Source organism: Hemibagrus wyckioides, linkage group LG08 (assembly GCF_019097595.1).
Source record: "Hemibagrus wyckioides isolate EC202008001 linkage group LG08, SWU_Hwy_1.0, whole genome shotgun sequence".
In the NCBI taxonomy this organism is placed as follows: domain Eukaryota; kingdom Metazoa; phylum Chordata; class Actinopteri; order Siluriformes; family Bagridae; genus Hemibagrus; species Hemibagrus wyckioides.
Window position 1 is genome coordinate 28,151,876 of NC_080717.1, and position 18,038 is coordinate 28,169,913.

At 38.3% G+C, this 18,038-nt stretch overlaps 2 protein-coding genes across 2 annotated transcripts in view; one reads left to right on the forward strand and one right to left on the reverse strand.

Moving 5' to 3' along the window:
* nav2b (neuron navigator 2b) overlaps positions 1–4,732 on the forward strand; it is a 98,646-nt gene extending 93,914 nt beyond the window's left edge. The window contains exons 34-37 of the mRNA XM_058396719.1: positions 217–413; positions 659–777; positions 958–1,158; positions 1,564–4,732. Coding sequence (XP_058252702.1) covers positions 217–413; positions 659–777; positions 958–1,158; positions 1,564–1,647 — 601 coding nt within the window. The 3' untranslated portion in view covers positions 1,648–4,732. The remainder of the gene's footprint in view (positions 1–216; positions 414–658; positions 778–957; positions 1,159–1,563) is intronic.
* Positions 4,733–6,524: 1,792 nt separating this feature from the next.
* dbx1b (developing brain homeobox 1b) lies at positions 6,525–11,224 on the reverse strand. The gene is made up of 4 exons (XM_058397650.1): positions 10,734–11,224; positions 9,961–10,062; positions 7,520–7,722; positions 6,525–7,407 (listed from the first exon to the last, which is right to left on the reverse strand). Exons 1-4 carry the CDS (start codon positions 11,056–11,058, stop codon positions 7,111–7,113), a joined length of 927 nt encoding a protein of 308 aa, XP_058253633.1. The 5' UTR covers positions 11,059–11,224; the 3' UTR covers positions 6,525–7,110.
* Between the last annotated feature and the right edge of the window lie 6,814 nt (positions 11,225–18,038).

The window sequence follows — 18,038 nt, forward strand, 5'->3', positions numbered from 1 at the left end:
ATAAACACAGACTCTGACATAGTTTAGTGTCTCTAGAGATCAGCAGTTACTCTGGATTTTTAAACACATGTGATATGTCAGTTTTTCTGCTATATGAAAAAAAAATTAACTGTACATTTCCTCCTTTTTCACAGCATCCACGGGGTGTGCAAACTTATAAAACAAATTCCCGAATTCTCACATCTCCTACCCTGTTGTTTTAACTTTTTGTTTCAGATGGCTGCTTTGTGCCAATCACACAGAACCAGTGAAGGGCTTCTTGGGTCGTTTTCTGAGGCGGAAGCTTCTGGAAACCGAGATCAGCAGTCGCACGCGTAACGCCGACCTGGTGAAGATCATCGAGTGGATCCCGTGTGTCTGGGAGCATCTCAACCACTTCCTGGAGACACACAGCTCCTCTGATGTCACCATCGGTGAGTCCAGCACAGTTCCGGCCAGTCCAACATATCCTAATGTGTATAGTGCAGGTCACTCCTAATAAAACACCTTGAACACTCGTCCTGTTTTAATGAACAATCTTCCTAATACCATGTGCCTTCAGTAAACATCCCTTTTGAGTTTCCCTTAAACTGCATTACACATTGAGATTAGTGAGTGCCAGTGGAAAAGGGTTCAGTAAACAGTGTTGGAATGCAACTTTTTTTTCCTCTCTCTGCAGGGCCACGCCTCTTCCTGTCCTGTCCCATGGATGTTGAGGGTTCTCAGGTGTGGTTTACAGACCTGTGGAACTACTCCATCATTCCCTACATGCTCGAGGCAGTGCGTGAGGGATTGCAGGTAAGAACATGCAAGACATGTTGACACTTCTGCCATGTCAAACATCTTTTATACCTCTGTATGTGACTGCAGGTGTTTCCTGATTATTTTTAATTAACCTGTGTGTGTGGTGTGTGTGTGTGTGGTGTGTGTGTGTGTGGTGTGTGTGTGTGTGTGTGTCTGTGTGTGTGTGTGATGTAGCTGTACGGCAGAAAGGCATCATGGGAGGACCCATCTCTCTGGGTGTTAGAGAGTTACCCATGGCCATCCAGTCTCCAGCAGCTCCAGTGTCCTCCTCTGCTCCGGCTACGGCGCGAGGACGTCGGATTTGACAGCTTTCCTCGAGAACCTGGCACTCAGAGCACAGAGATCATGCCGGACGGGGCAGAACGTGACCCGCTGGTGAGATTACAACTCACCGTTTCCTCTAATCATCTAACATTCATGAAATATTTATAGTATCTAACATAAGTGACAAGATGCTTAAAGCCGCTCTAACTTAAGTGACAAGTTGCTTACAGCTGCTTTAAGAGACTTTTGTAGACTTTTTCACAAGATGAAATGTATTAGATGTGAATAATAAACAGTGTGTAATCACATGATAGATTGCTGTGGTGTAAGAGGAATAAAACATTTCAGGATATGCTGTTACAGGACAAATAAGCAACATCGGGATGACAAATCACTCGACTTCACCCTCTTCACCGTCGCATATAAATGTCATTTCAAGTCTTTGTATTAGGTTTGTAATTATTTTGTCTGTCTGCATTTTTTCACTGGGGATTGTGTTGACCTTTTGACCCACAGATGAATATGCTAATGAGGCTAAAAGAGGCGGCTCACTGCACCGGTCCACCGAGTGACGATAGCGACTCCCAGCAGCACCAGTGATGCTGAGGACGTCTGGGATCCGTGGCTGGAATCTACACTGTGAACAACACGGGAATGTGTCTTACTCTCACACGAAGAGACAAACTGTGTAGGAAGCAGCAAGCAATTTACTGATATCACTGTGGACTAAAGATTTATGGTCATACAGAGTTAGCCGTCATTTTAAACACGCTCCTTGTTGACTTTCCGGTAACGCATCAGAGCTGTTTAACACAACGACCTTCCTCACCACTTGCATCACAAAGACAGCGCAACGGAAATCTTTGCTCTTAATATCAATTCGTGTAGCGATTTACACACCCTGTTTCCTGTGAACCTTTTATACACACAAAGTGCCATCAAGCTGCCCTGCCTTTATAACTAGCCGTCATGCTAGCTTGAAAATTAGCCAGCACAATAATGTGTTTTCGTCTTAGCTCATGAGCGGAATTACGCCATTTTTAACTACAGCGCTTTTGACCTACAGAGTGGAAAAACATCCAAAAGACACCAGGTTCATTTCTTTGTTAGCATCATGCAGCACACTAGTGTTTTAAATTCACAGCCCCTTTGAGCTTCTTGGTGAGTTTTGCAGCCAATAATATTTGATTTTGCAGCATCTTTTTCCAACATTTGTGCTTTTTTTGCTGAAAACTACTTGAATTGGCTCCTAATAGTGAAGACACATATGTAAAGATGTTCTGTGATAGCTTTATTTATGTTTTTGGCTGCTGAAAAATTTGGGAAAAAATTGAAAGCTCCTCTGAATAACACAACTTTGCTTGATTTTGAGTTCGTTTCTGCAGTTGAAAAAAAATTGTAAAATCCCAGAGAGACTGGATTAAATATGCTCAGGTTGACTGGAGCGTTTTCGTTCACAGTTCCCAGCTGGAGGTTGGAAATTACTAGTTAGTATAAAATTAATAATGCAATCATTTTGTATATTTAAAGTTACCTCAAAGTTTTTAAATTGGAATAGTCCAATCGTCCGAGCGCACAGATTCCTCAAATCGCAAAATCTGCCACAGTGATAATGCACCAAGTGTTATTGCATCATTAATGATGAGAGCCAATCATGTTACAGTATGCAAATGAAGGCTGCAGAGCAGAGGGTTATAGAATGGCATAAAACTGGCATATTCAGCATTTTGCTGATTTGCATATTCATAAAATCCTGAGTGAGTTTGAAACGTCACCATCATATCAGACTTTTGAAAAGATTATTTGGTTGACGATATTATATCTTCATATATATTATATTATCTATCCATTGCTTTTGTTTTTTAAAAAGAAACTGATGTCAGCTTTATCTTCAATGTATATGGCAGCGCTGACACGATCCATCAGGTCTCACTGATCACAATCTCATGCAAAGAAATGTTAAGGAGAGACTCAACACAGGGTGCGTTCCAAGCAGTAGTCATGTTTGGGGTTTAGTGTTTTTGCACACTAAATGCCGCCACCACCGTGTTTCTTTCTCCATGCGGTTTCTCAAGGCTGCCGCAGCTTCTGTCGTGCGTGCTTCATTATTTTCCAGAAATGCATTTCATGACATCACGGTGCATTACAAACCATTTCATTCAGCTTTTCCTGCACATTCACAATGGACGAGCGTCATATAGACTCTTCACGTGAGCTTCCGTGCACATCTGGAACACGGTGCTATTTCCTAATGCCTTCCTGCTTTGATACCTACAGCTGAAATCTTCAGTGCTGGAAATGTTTACGCCAGAATACCACCTTGATAGTGACTTTAAGTGGTATTTCCGAGTGGGAAGAGAAACAGGAATTTATTGAACACTTGTTGAGGTCATCAGAGCAGCTGTTTTGTGTTTACATGAGAAGTGAGGAAGTGCAAAAGAAGGTGCTGTGTTATACCTCTCTAAACAGGGTGATGATGTTTTAATGCTGGAATAACTTAAATCAGTGGCACATTTCAAACAGTTCCTTCAAATCACGGTGCTTTAAAGGGGCAGTAAGTCATTTTAGATCCGCTGTGATTGGCATATTACAATATTTACTCCTCTTCTTCGGCTCAGCAAGGCTCACTTGCTTTGTGAAAACCTTGTGTGTCACAGAAGTGCAAAAAGGTCTCAAGATCATTTCTAGCCCTGAAAATATAAAAAGCCAAACAGCAAGACACTACCCAGATCCATTTTCTGACATTGTCTTCTGATATCACAGATTGATGACGATTCTTCTGAGATTTTATTAAAAATTATATGATCATTACAGGTCTCAGAGCACTTGACAAACTGCCCCTTTAATCTCTGAGAATTCTCAGAGACAGTGATAACTGCCCGTTTTGTGAGAATCTCCTTTGTTTGAATGGAGAGTGGGATTGTGTGAATTGATTATGTGAATTTGCTGGCAAAAGGAGAAAAAGGCCTATTGTTTTACGTCTTCGTATGCAGAAGCACTTTGAAGACACACACACACACACACACTCAGCAGACTTTGGCACTCTTTTGCCTAATCTAAAGTCCTCTAAGCCAGAGTGATCTGCTTTCTCCTGAGCCGAGTGCCGGCGTGTCTAGTGGCCCAATCCGGAGAATTATCTCGCCATCTATTTTCACGCAGTTTCAAAGGAGCACTCTGCACTGCCTTTGTTTAGACGTCTGCACTTTGTTCGCTGGAGAAATGAAGTTTTTCAAGCTTTCCATGTGACGTGCGATGTCGGACTCATGATGCCGAGCTTTTCTCGACGGACCTTTTGATTAAAGAGACTCTATGCAATTTTTCTTTCCTAGTTCTCCTAGCTTTCTCAGACTGACGCATTCTCCAGCACATTTGTTAGTACTTCTTTATTCCACACATTGTTTTTGTAAATGTTCAGATTCTGAATAAGAAGCGGAAAATGAAAAGACATGTTCTGCGAAATGAACGTTACAATGCCATGTTTTTCAGTTTGTGTATAATTTTATGTGTGTAAATTTATTACCTTGTACCAGATTTTGAAGATGTTGTCTAACGATTCTTTAAAGTAAATAGATGTACAGATGCCTTTTCTACCACCTTGTACAGTCCCTTCCCTTTTATATTTCCAGTTTTTGGGGTCCAGATTGGGGGTCCTTAAAAATAATGAGAATAAACACGATAAAACTCTCAGATTTGTTCATTATTCAGTGACATGAGCATAATGCAGTATAATAGTAATATAGTTCTATTATGATTTAGTATAATAATAAATCTGAATTGTAATGTTCAAGCTGAAGAGGAATAAGTGTCCTGGCACCTATAATAAACACACATACTTAAACACACATTTAATTTAATTAAAGCAGTTTATTTAAATGATTTGATCAGTGTCCATTTCACCGTACGATCAGAACATTTTCCCAATCTAAATTTCAGGAAAAATGGACAAGTGTAAGGATTTGACCAAAAGGACCAAATTGTGATGGCTAGACCACTGGATCAGAGCATCTCCAAAACTGCAGCTCTTGTGGGGTGTTCCCAGTCTTCAGTGGTCAGTATCTATCAAAAGTGGCCCAAGGAAGGAACAGTGGTGAACCGGTGACAGGGTCATGGCGGTCAAGGCTCATTGATGCACGCGGAGAGCGAAGGCTGGCCCGTGTGATCCGATCCAACAGACGAGCTACTGTTGATCAAACTGCTGAAGAAGTTAATGCTGGTTCTGATAGAAAGGGGTCAGAATACACAGTGCAGGACGGGTCAGGGCTGTTTTGGCCTCACCAACACAATATCATGCAGGTGGTCATAATGTTATGCCTGATTGGTGTATATGGAAACCCAAAATGGTTCTTTACATAGAACATCTTATATCTTCTTCTTCTTCTTATTATTATTATTATTATTATTGTCATTATTACTCTTTAAAAAAGAACCACTTTTTTAATATTGTTATATCCTAAAGAACTACAAAGAACTTTTTTATGCAACAGAAACGTTGAATGTTGAACGTTGAGCTTCATCACAGAACTGCAGAAAGAACCTTTTAAGAGTTTTATTATTAAAGAAAATGGTTCAAGTGGCCAGTGACATTACCCCTGGGTTGTATATAGAATCCTATGGAAGATCTATTTTAAATAGTGTATGCTTTATTCTCATATCTGAAGTTTTTTTAGAGCTCTGATTTATTTTTGCAAAAAAAAAATTAAACAAACTAAATATGAAGATCTTTCGAATATTCCTCATCTGACTAACAAGAGAGGTTAGTCCTATACTGAAGCCAGGTGAGGGCCCGAGTGGATGTATTGGCACAGCGATTAAGACTGATTTAAATGTTTTAGTATAAAATGTTGTCATTTTTGGCCCAGGTTTAATTTGGCTCTGGCTTCCTGTTCATTTTTTAGTATGGTTTATAGTTCTTTTACAATTTTACTTTTTTTTTCTTTTTGACTATTTACTCCAAAAAAGATTTTTAATAAATAAAATTTATAAAATATTTTCATATATTATATTATTTATTTTTGTGTTTTTTTATTTTATTTTTTTAATGAAATATTTTATATATAATTATTTTTTGGCATATATTGTTTAATATTTCTATAATTTATTTTTATATATTATATTATTTATTTTTGGTATATTTCTTATTTATTTTTATATAAAATATTTTTATATTTTATATTATTTATTTGGTATATTATTTTGTATAAAATATTTTTATATATTATATAAGTTTTTTGGGTTTTTTTTTTTAATTATATTATTTTTTTGTGATTTTGTTGTTTAAAAATACTCCCTACTAATATATTTATATATATATTTATATATATTTTTATTATGTCTTTTTTTTGTTATAACAAAAAACAAAACAAACCTCATTCCCTTTGGATTTTAATATGCAAAAATATTTTCTCCCCCAAGTATATACATTTCATCCTTACAAACATCAAAACATACAAAATAATATATGACTTTTAAGTTATACATTTAGCATCTACACAGTTTAGATTAAACATGGAAAATCTAAACAGGAAAAAAAATTCAGCAGGAAAAGCGTGAATCTCATTCGTTCCATACAAAAGATTCGAAATATATTTGTACAAAATAGTATACAAAATGTTACGGCTGCAGAAAACGCAGCCAGAGTAAAGGACGTCAGCAGCCTGGATTTTATTGTATTGTTCATCATTTTTGTTTGTTTTTTTTCCATCATGTTAGTTTTCAGTGTAGTGTTAAAGTGAAGCTGCTAATTAATAGCTGCTCATTGAAATGGATGAGTCTCTGATGCACTATGAAGAGAGCAAGGTCATCTCATTCACACCTCATTACATCCCAGAGAAGATCATATCACAAAAAAAAATATTCTGCCAAGTCAGCAAACACCTCTCTGACGGTCTCATGACTTTAACATACAAACTGAAATAAAAATACATTTTAAATCTTAACGTCGATGCATGATATTTAATTAGCCATCAGCACATGGGTGCCAAAACTTTTCCTGCAGCTTTTGAAGGTCTCTTGGTTTGAGTCAATCTGTAGGATTTACCCCATTCGGAGTCTCTTTTTTCCCGGCTACGACACGGTGATTTCTTCCTCGTCTGACGAGTCCGAGTTCTTGCTGGAGTGTGACGGAGACGTGAGGAGTGAATCTGAGCCGTGTTCCAGATCTTTGCCTATGTGAGGATGATAGAAGGCACCGTGTGAGCCGTCCCTGTCCAGATTCTCGTACTTTATCCCGACGTCGCTGAGATCCGGGTTTGGGTTCATCTTCGTGGGCAGAGTTTGTTCCCGACAGCCACCTGACGACAAAAGTTCCCTCTCTTTGGAATTCCGCCATTTCATTCTTCGGTTTTGGAACCATATTTTTACCTGTTGGAGAGTCGACACGATACGACAAATTTTACGACAGAACCTCAAAAGAAGTTGCTCAGAGAACTGGAAACGCTGGAAGCTTGCATTTATATCATGAAGATACATTTACCTGAGAGTCTTTCAGGCCCAGTTTAGCGGCTAGCTTCTTCCTGTCTGGTTTGCTAATGTATTTCTGCTTCTGAAACATTTTCTCCAGAGCTTTGCGCTGTACGTCGGAAAACACGGCCCGCCTCAGCATGCCTCTCCTGGGCTTTCCTCTTGCCGAAAGTGGCCATGAGAAGGTTCCCGGTATAGGGACCACTGAGTTTGAAGCTGTTAAAAAAGAGGCATCGTTGAGTCCGTCAGATAGAGACAGGCAGATGTATACAAAGTCAATTCTTCCTGCTCTAACCTTATTGAAGGGGATCCATTTGAGTGGAACGAGGCAACTAATTAGCACATTTGCTTGGCTCCCCAAAAGCATTGGTATGGTAAAAAAGGCCGAGTAGCTATTCAGTCTCCTCCGGTGGAGGATACAAAGCGCTAATGAAGCGTGCACGGTAATTGTGTAGTAATGAACTAACTGAAAAAAGGCTTAAGACAGGCCACTAAAGCCATATATTATGGCGACAAAAAGGGGATTTACACTTCGAAACTAAACACAATTGCATGCCAAGATCATTTGGAGAATACTGATGGCAGGGATTTATTTTAGCCTTATACCAGCCTATTCCAAGCTATTTTCAAAGGCCTATTTGCATCAGCTATAGGCTGAGTGATATAGACCTAAACCTACATTGTACAGCCTACAAAAGCCTGATGCTATGTTTTTTTTAACCATTCATTAGAATCAGCAGGCTGGGTATAATGTCCTAAATAAATCGAGTTACTCAATTATATTATATTTCTGCACTTCAGCTACTTTGTAGACGTGGTCTGTGAATGTATGACCCTTTAAAAAAATAATAACAATAATCGGAAATAATCCGAGTCTAGATAACTGGCTTCTTTGCTGACTTGTTAACTTGTTTAGGGACAAATCACAGACCAGAAAAAAAAACATAATCTAATTTATTTTAGCAAAATGCCTAGAAATTTGTTCCTAATTATCTTGATCTTTCGTTCTACTGAGTCACTCTTTTTCTTTTAATGTTTCCTATCTAGCTTTACTTGTTAATACACCTTCACAGCTAGCTAACAAATAGCTAATATTCTTAGCAAACTTTTGTTTTCGTTTCAAGCTAATCTCAAGAGCTTTGAAAGACCTAGTCTTGCTTTGTTTTGTTGTTGCTATTTATCTCCTCACTTTGCAAGTCCATCTTCCTCAGTTTCCAAGAAAGTTTTGTATTTATTTATTTCTGACAGACAATGCTACTCAATTGTTTGCTGGCTAAAGCGAGTTTTGATTTTGCATCCATTTTAAAAGGTTTGATCTTCAGCATCAAGTGTTTGCTTAGGTGTCCTATGAAGGCCTTGTGAGAAGATTGTAGCCCTGAATAGCGACTAATAGGGCATTAGTCCATGACTGGTAAATGCCCATCAGCAGTATTGCATGAGGAAATGCTGTGTATGTGTGTGTGTGTGTGTGTGTGTGTGTGTGTTTGAGGGGGGCTGCTAAAAGGGATCTGACCCAATTGGTCACGGTGATGAAGGCATTGTGGACAATTGCTAGTCTGACTCCCATGGTGATGGTTTAAAAAAAAAACAACCTTATATCATGTGGTAATATAGAACCTTCTAGCGCTAACGTGAAACAAAACTTAAGCTAAACACTCAGTTTTATACGCTTAAGTTCCACTTAGGGTGTAGCACAGGCTTAGCTAGCTACCCTTTATGTAGGCTTTTATTATGAATGCAGCCCAAATCTTAATAAAATATTAATTCCACAAAGTTTATAAAGCTAGCGAGATAAAATTCTGATAAAATTCCGTAGAAACCGAAGAAAATCTTGGCTGTAGGCGACCATTCCACATCATCCTTCACACGTTAACATATAAACACAGAACATGCGCATAGCTCTAAGGCTTAACATGTCAGTGTTTGACAGCTTCTAGTTATACCATGTGTGTGTGTGTGTGTGAGAGAGAGAGAGAGAGAGAGAGAGAGAGAGTGTGTGTGGCTTCCCTGAGGGAGCTGCCCTAATTGGTCACAGTGCTAAAAGCTTTGTGGGTGATCTGCGTTTGGCTCGGTGGGAAAATGGCGGTGATGAAGAGAAGGGACCCGCCTTAAATTTGGACCGTGAAAATCTGGACTAATTTGTAGATCAGGAGGACAAAATGTCAGCAGTCACTGCACTTTGCTAAACAGGGCCTTGGAAATTGGCGAGACACGAATTCACAATCACGGCCCTTACAAACCTCCGGTGCTGTCAGGGGCTGTGTTCATGTCCTGATTGCTTCATAATTAGGATTTTATTTTCGTTAAGTCAGTATAAACATGATGATGGGGTATACATCGTGAAATCAGCATCACTGAGGAATTGAATTAACTTGAAGTTTTAATTCGGTGTTTGTGTGAGGAGTACTGATTTTTTTTAAAAATGTAATACAATAAAGAAATTATGTGACTCACCTGGAAAATAGGCAGCTCTGATGAACGGATGGAACGAAGCGTCAAAGTAGGGGAAGGAAAAGTGTTTGGGGCTCATGGTGTGCAGTGCAGGTGGAGATGATGCTGTTAGAAAACAAATAATCACCATAAATACACAGGATTATGACCAGCATGGACACTACAGGGCATCAGTTAGAAATGTGATGAAATAAAATAAAAATAACAATTACACCTTAATGAGTTTAAGTCATTTGTATATATTTACATATTTCTGTAACTTTGATGAGCAATTCTATTCATGCAGCTCAGCAAACTAATTGCTTTACCATATAGCTACTCAAATATTGGGGTTTTGTTATCTATCTATAATTGATTATTAAATTCTAAACTACCAATGAATCAGTTTACTATAAATTTATTCTTCACTTATTTGTATAGGTAGTTATTTATTGAGTTATATATCATGTCTTTATTATATTGCATGCAAAAAAATTTTTATGTTATTTACTTATTTATTATAATTAGTATATTTATTTAACTATCACTGAACAGTATGGAATAAAAATATAACAGGTGTGTGTGTTATTTATTTATCAACATCTATTACATTAAAATAAATAAATCAATTATAGTGATGTGAGGGTTTTTTATTACTTGATTTTATTATTATTATTCTTACTATTATTATTAGTTGTTGTACTAGTAGTAGTAGTAGAAGAAGAAGAAGAAGAAGAAGAAGAAGAAGAAGAAGAAGAAAAATTCATTAACTAATTATGAACTTTTCACAGGCTTACCGTTTCTGGTATCAGGTGCGAGGATGGCGTTCACCCCGAACTTCAGGTATCCGGGCTCGGTGTGTGTGTGGGTGTGTGTGGTCGTGTTGATGGCGGTGGTCTGCGGCGGTGAGCTGCTCCTGTCGGTCCCGGAGGAAGCACGCGCAGCCTCGTGAGAGTTAGGGCTCGCGGGCGGCGGAAGCGGTGGCGGGAAGGTCTCGCGGCCGATGCGCAGCAGGTCCTCCACCCGGAAGCTGGACGGCGCCGTGAAGGCCGAGCGCAAAGTCCGCGGCAGAGACAGCAGGTTGGGATACATGGCGGGAGGAGCAATAACCCCGGGCAACATCTCTGCACCGACTCGGGTAGATAAACAACTAAAATAAATTTTTTTTAAATGAACAAGTGTTTAAAAAATAAAGTATCTGCTGTTCACACGCTGCAGTGGAAGAACTCCAACCTTTCCTCGTCTCTCTGTTTCTCTCTCTGTCTCTCTCTCTCTATCTCTCTGTGTCTCTCTGTCTGTTTCTCTGCCTGTCTCTCGCCCTAAGAGGGGTTTTTATAGTGCACGAGCTTACTCAAGCCTTTTCAAGCCCCGAACAATGAAGTTCAGCAGAGTTTCTCCTCCCTGAGCTCTTTCACACTCACATCTCCGCACTGATTGGAGCAGAAATGAAACTGCAGTAAGTTATGACGGATCAGACTTCATAAGCATTAAGTGGAGTCATCAAATTCATGAAGCAAGTGTGTGATGAGCTTAATTATACACACACGAGCGCGCGCACGTTATCAACGTTACACCAAATTTAAGGCGACTAAATGCATATGAAAGCGCTGAGGAGGTTGGATCTGTGGGTATGTCAAGAAAAGGAAAAAAGATCATTAAAGCATAATAATAATATTAATAATAATTATTATTATTATCATTATTATTATTTGGACTTTATTTACTAACTTATCAGCAACATTTTTCTGCATCATAGGTTCCATGTGTTTTTTGTTTGTTTTGTGTTGTTACGTTTTTCGGTTTTTAAGAGATTATGAGCTGCTTCGTTGAATTTACGGCCAATTTCGTCTGACTTCATGAAAGTCGTAAAAAAGAATGAGCGCCAATCCCGGACCTAGGTTTATTTATTTATTTACTTACTACGAGTCAGCTATTAATAAATCGGCCTTAAAAATTGTTTCAGTTTCATTGTTTCATTTGTTTCATTGTTTCGTGTTGTTTCATTAGTGCGGAAAATAATAATAATAATAATAATAATAATAATAATAATAATAATAATAATAATATTTCTTCTTCTTCTTTCTTTTTTTTTTACCTTGCACTGCTGTATTTATTGTTTATTCATATTATTTCTTTTCTGTAGTTCCGTCATTTGCAAATGTGTCTTAATAGGTTTATGAGTAGTTTGCGCGTTATTTACCAGGAAAGGTTTTTGATGTCGCACAACAACATCATAATCATCGTCATAATAATAATAATAATAATAATAATAATAATAATAATAATAATAATAAATGCATGGCCGCTATAATGCGCGCTGATGGGATGTTACAAAGCCTGTGACTAAAGGCACTTTTTCCCCAAGAGAGATCTGAATCAACAGGCTATCTATCTATCTATCTATCTATCTATCTATCTATCTATCTATCTATCTATCTATCTATCTATCTATCTATCTGTCTGTCTGTCTGTCAGTGAGCCATTTAAGTGTTTATATTAGATTACAGTGTCCAGTAGGTTTTGTTTTGGAAATAACAACCCTGTCCATGCGATGTGAGGGGGTTTAACACGTTAAGCCTCGCCGTGGTGTGTGTGTGTGTGTTGAGGAGATTAGAGCTGAAGCCAGAGAGCAGCTCTGCACTGACAGCCATTAAATCCATATTAACTCCACATTACACATTAAAGCCTGAGCGCAGCACCAACGCTCCTTCATCCTGACTCACTGCTGCACCTGTTCCTCCTGTTACACCTCCTCCCTCCCCCGTATCTCCTCCAGCCTGGGGTTTCTTCTCAACCTCTACTTCCTCATCAACCTGTATTTCCTCTTCAGCCTGTATTTGTTTATTTATTTATTCATTCATTTATTTATTAATAACTCTGTTTGTCCTGTTCAGTTTGTACTATCTGCTCAACATGTACTTTCTTCTCATTTTTCATTTTTCCTCCCTTCCTCTACTTTTACTTTCTTCTCAGCCTACACACACACACACACACACACACACACACACACACACATTAACTGTGATATGTTTTTCTTAGTCTTGTTTTCTTCCATAACATATAATATATATGTCTGTATATGTGTATATATTTCTGTACATATATATATATATATGTAAGCCATCACCTCCTGTAAGTTTATCCCTTTATTCCTCCTCTCCATTGTTCACTGAAAAGACACAGAAGTATTAATTCAATTAAATTTTTTATTTATGTAGTGCTTTTAACAGTGGACATTGTCGCAAAAAGCAGCTTTATAGAAATTTAATAGAATAGAAATGAACATGAATGAAATGATTTCTCATGACTTACGTGTGATTTTAATAATTTCCTTTTAATAACTCTACACTGTATGGTCAGGTGTGTAACCAGGAGCCAATGAGCAACTTTTAAAATAATAAATAAATATATATATATATATACAATATTGATTTTTAAAAGCCACCAAAACCATTGTAGTCATTGTTTTAGAGTAAAGTATTTTTAAAGTATTCTTGTATTTGCAGTCTATAATGCAAATGCAAATCTTGGCAACTGAATCACAGGCTTAGTCCTAATCTGAACGACACAAAGCGAGGAGTCTATAATGCATTTAGGACCCTTGTGAGACTGACTAAATGATAGACTCATCTACATGACACAGTGTATTTCCACTTGCATGCTCTATGGGCATTTCAAAACGTCACCATGTCACAGATCAAAATCCCGGACAATGTCTGACCTTTACCTCCTTATGGTTACCTCAACGTCTCGCAGTGTTTTAGTAAAATCCTGCTTGATACGCTTATTCCACAAAAGCAAATCTTTCAAATTAAAAATCTTATGTTTAGACATTTTATTCACATTTGAAATTCCAAATCTCAGAAAAAAAATAAAATGACCTCTTTCCTCTGCTACATCCTTGAATGTGCTTCATTTGCATATAGGAACCTGATAGGCCGATTGTTTTTATGATGTAATAACATTAGTCTGTTGTGCTCAATTTGCAGCTCCCCGAAATCACTGTGTATCATTATACAAAAACCCCGGCATAAATAGTGAAGCACACTTTATAAATTGTTTTACTTGTTTTTTATCCGTTTCTACTCTTTAAGATTACATAAAGATAAAATAATCTGTGTCCTTATTATCCCTTGTTCGTAATAAACGCCCTGATGTTTTTCTCTTCACATTTGAACTCATGAGAGTGCAGAACACGCAAACACCACACGCTAATGCATTCTCATTTGAATCTTCTAACGTTTCTCCTGTAGGCTTCATCCAAGGGCCCACCACCTGGCAGGTTCTGGTGGAACATGTAAATGTCAGCAGTTAAATAGTGTTTGGGGAAAGCCATAGCGTTGCCACGCAGTCTCAGAAAAGGAGAGATCTTTGTGGTTGTCAACATCGCTTTAAATTAAGGGTCTACTCTGAACAGGCGATCGCTTAGTGCAAAGAAAACGAACCCGGGTCATGCTAACCTGAGGCATTCTTCTTTAGTGCGACTTTAATAAGGGGAAGCGGTTGGCAAAGCCACTCAGTGAGAAATGGGACACACACACACACAAAGTGCAGGCTTTTTGGAACGAGAGCCTCGCTATTTAAACCTGTGAAGGCCTGTTTGGGTCCATCAGCACAATCTCCTGCTTTGTTTTAGACCTGAGCAGGGGGAAAAGCACCTTGTCGAAAGGCTGCCATTGAGGCGGGCTGATGGGTTGAGCGTGAGTTCGAGGCCTGGGGCGTTGGCGTTCGTGAGGAGGAGTCGTGCTTGTTCTCCGTGCGCTTGAATGGGGGGACGCCAGCGCCCGGTGGCTTGGCCAGCATTGATGCGTTTTAGCCGAGTAATCGGATTGTAAGCGAGCCGCGGCATTTGTGTCAGTTCACATTTCGTCAGGGCCATAATAAGCGTGGTCGCGGCTCAGGGACCGGCCATTGAGAACATGGCTTGCAATTCATTGTCGCAGAAAGGCAAAGCCTCATTTAATTCAAATATAATTCTCACTCGAGCATTTACAGATCGCTGTATTTGCATAACAGCGAAGAACTTTTGCCTTTTCAGGGTGTAAGCATGAGAGTGAGTAGGGCCTAGTGTGTATGTGTGTGTGTATGTGTGTGTGTGTGTGTGTTCTCCTTTTCTCCCTTGCTTGGAAACTATATGGAGGAAAATGTAAGCAAAAGTGGGAAGTAAATGGGTTTTCACACAGGGATAAGCAAACAGGGGGGAGAGAGGGAAGCCACACAATAACATTTAGCTTCTTTCCTGCTGAAGGAGCAGCACTAAATGTGCAATGGCAGTGTAATTGGTCTTTAATGATGTGAACTGTCACACCATGCCATTTCACACACAGCCCACATTATTAGGCTTTGTGCACTATTCTCAAAGTCTCCTCTGTGCTGAATTCCATTCATGACTCTATTCTGATTCCAGGAAGCACTGATATTTATTATGACATATGTATATTGGAGGGAAAGACGTACTTTAAGCTGTGGTCCTTTTTAATGCTAGAAAAAAAAATTCAAGCTGTGTATGAGTATAGCAAACAAATGATATTTCTAATGACAGACAGACAGACAAACAGACAGACAGACAGACAGACAGATAGATAGATAGATAGACAGATAGATAGATAGATAGATAGATAGATAGATAGATAGATAGATAGATAGATAGATAGATAGATAGATAGATAGATAGAAATAATATAATTATTAAAATTTTGGTTCAATTTTAGAGTCAATTTTACAAATGTTAGACTTAACAAATATATATATAAAAGATATTTTTAATAAATACAAGGCAAAAGTATAATTGGGAAACTGTTGCACTTTTTTTTTTAAATATTAAGAATGACCGTCTAATATTTACTCATATTTTTTATACTTATATATTTCCTATATTCCAATACACAGACTTTTCCTGAATCTAGCATTATAAACGTTCATAAATTGCTTCGTAATGAATAGTAACCAATCATTTCGAACACACTCTTATAAGGGAACAATAAGGGTTAAATCTAGAACACTAAAGGGTTCCTCGGTTATAGAACCCATGAAAGTTTTATGTAAGTCTCTGTAACGGAGTGTTTCAGAAATAATTCAGTCAGACCTCTTTATGGCTCTAAGAACCCTTAACTGTCCAAAGGCACTTCAAAGGGAGGCTATGAAGTGCCCTTAAAGGGTTATTTTTTCTAAAAGTGCACTGGTTTATCAAAGGACGTTCTAATTTGTGGATTTATAGAATTTGGATTTCTTCATGTGGGCAACAGTGGAGATGTTCTCTACCTTTAAAGAGAAATATTTTCAGTGCCTTGAAGTGGCCTCTCAGTGATGTGCTGCAATATATTGTAATGGAATATTGTAATTTTATCATAAAATTTCTTCAGAATTTATATCATCTCAGGGAGTTTTCCCTTGCCACCATTACCTCATTCTTGCTCATTAGGGATAAATATTAATTTAATTTCAAGCTGTTTCTATATTTCTGTAAAGCTGCTTTAAGACAATGTCCTTTCTTAAAAAAAGCGCTAAGTACATTTAAGTAAAACATTTTTTTTTCAATATACGCCAATTTTTACATTTGTCATGACACTTTGACTTGTATTTATATGTAGAGATCATTTTAACACTCTCTTCATTTAAAAGATTTACACCTGTTGTGTTTACACTCAGTGTGTTTGACCATTACACATATATGTTTGTTGTAATAAAAGACATTTTCATATCATAAACCCGCCATTTTACTACAGGTCACACTGGAACACACCAACATCTCTCACACACACACTTCATTTGAACATGAACATGAATCAACTGTCTGTCACGAGCTTTATTCTGCCATCTGACCACCGTTTCTTCCAACATTTGCAGACCATCTGTTTAACAAACACAGTAAACAGACCGTCTAAAGCCTTAGCTAGTTACAGTTAAGTAGTTAAGTTAAAAGAATTTACAGTTAAGTGAGTGATTGTAAAGTTTTGCTGTCTAGGTGAGTTTTTTTTAAATAATTGGTTTAGGTTTTGATTAGGTTTAAGATCAGTTTAAGACCAGACCAGCTTAGAGAAATGGAAAGGATCCATGAACCTAAAGAAAAACAGCTTTTTCCTTTAACTCATTAGTCTAAATCTTACCAACTCTTACAAGTGTCTCAAATGAAATTAAGCAGTTAGAATGCTGGGCGGTTTTGTAGGATACTCTGAGGTTCTAAAAGAGTGACCTAAGCATTATTTGATTCTATCTGACATTACGAGTGAGAATCGTCTAATAAAAATCATGAAACAGTCTGCTCAAATCCATGAGATATATATGTGTTAAAAAAATGTTGAATAGTTTGGGGGGTTTTTTTTGAAGCATTAAATAATGTTGGCTTTCTTTAAACTGAATTGCTCCAACAGATGGTGATGGAGGCAGCTGCCAAACTGAAGTGTCTGCTGCCAAAGTAGTTTCCCATCTTTGCTGCCTGTAAAATAACAAGGCTTTGAACCTGGCTTTTGTCTTTGGTCCAAATCTACAACCTAGACTGTTCATTTCTTCCACCTTCCTCTTCAGAGCTGACGGCATGGCTCCTCCAGTCGAGGAGTGAGAAGCGGTGTTAATATCAGCATGCCGGACCTGAGATTAATCCTAATCTCCCCCGTGTGTGTTGGTGCGGGGTTGAAAGCCATGGGCCATTATCGGCAGGGGTGCTCTCGCCGGCTCTCGGATCTCCTGCTCTCGGATCTCGGAGAGAGAGGATAATGCCGAATCCTGACAGGAATGCCCACAGCGTTGCGCTTTCACACCCACTTCCTGTAGAGGGCCTTGATATTGGCTTCCCACCCCTTCAGCTCCGGGGGAAAGAGTGGCAACAAGCTGCTCCTGCTCCACCAAAGCCTTGTTTCTTCCATACATCAAAAGGTGCAGCCACTTCACCATGTCTGTGTGTGCAGGAAAGATTAATGTTAATCTCTACAATCTAAGCAATATTTCCTCAGGAAGAAAGAAAGAACGCTCAACAGGTGCATATGTGACCTTCTTTATCATCATCAGTGTATTATTACATGAAAGAAAAAAAAATAAATCACATGACACAACAAAGAGGTTTCGGGGGGAAAAAAAGTATTGGAATGATTTGAACGTTTTCGTGA

Bases quoted from the DNA above. Each gene is read 5' to 3' on its own strand.
- dbx1b (XM_058397650.1), bottom strand. From the start codon at position 11,058: ATGTTGCCCGGGGTTATTGCTCCTCCCGCCATGTATCCCAACCTGCTG. The intron at 7,723-9,960 runs GTGAGTCACATA...CTTTTTTAACAG, and splicing joins CAGAGCTGCCTATTTTCCAG to CTTCAAACTCAGTGGTCCCT. The intron at 7,408-7,519 runs GTAAATGTATCT...ACTCTCCAACAG, and splicing joins TGGGCCTGAAAGACTCTCAG to GTAAAAATATGGTTCCAAAA.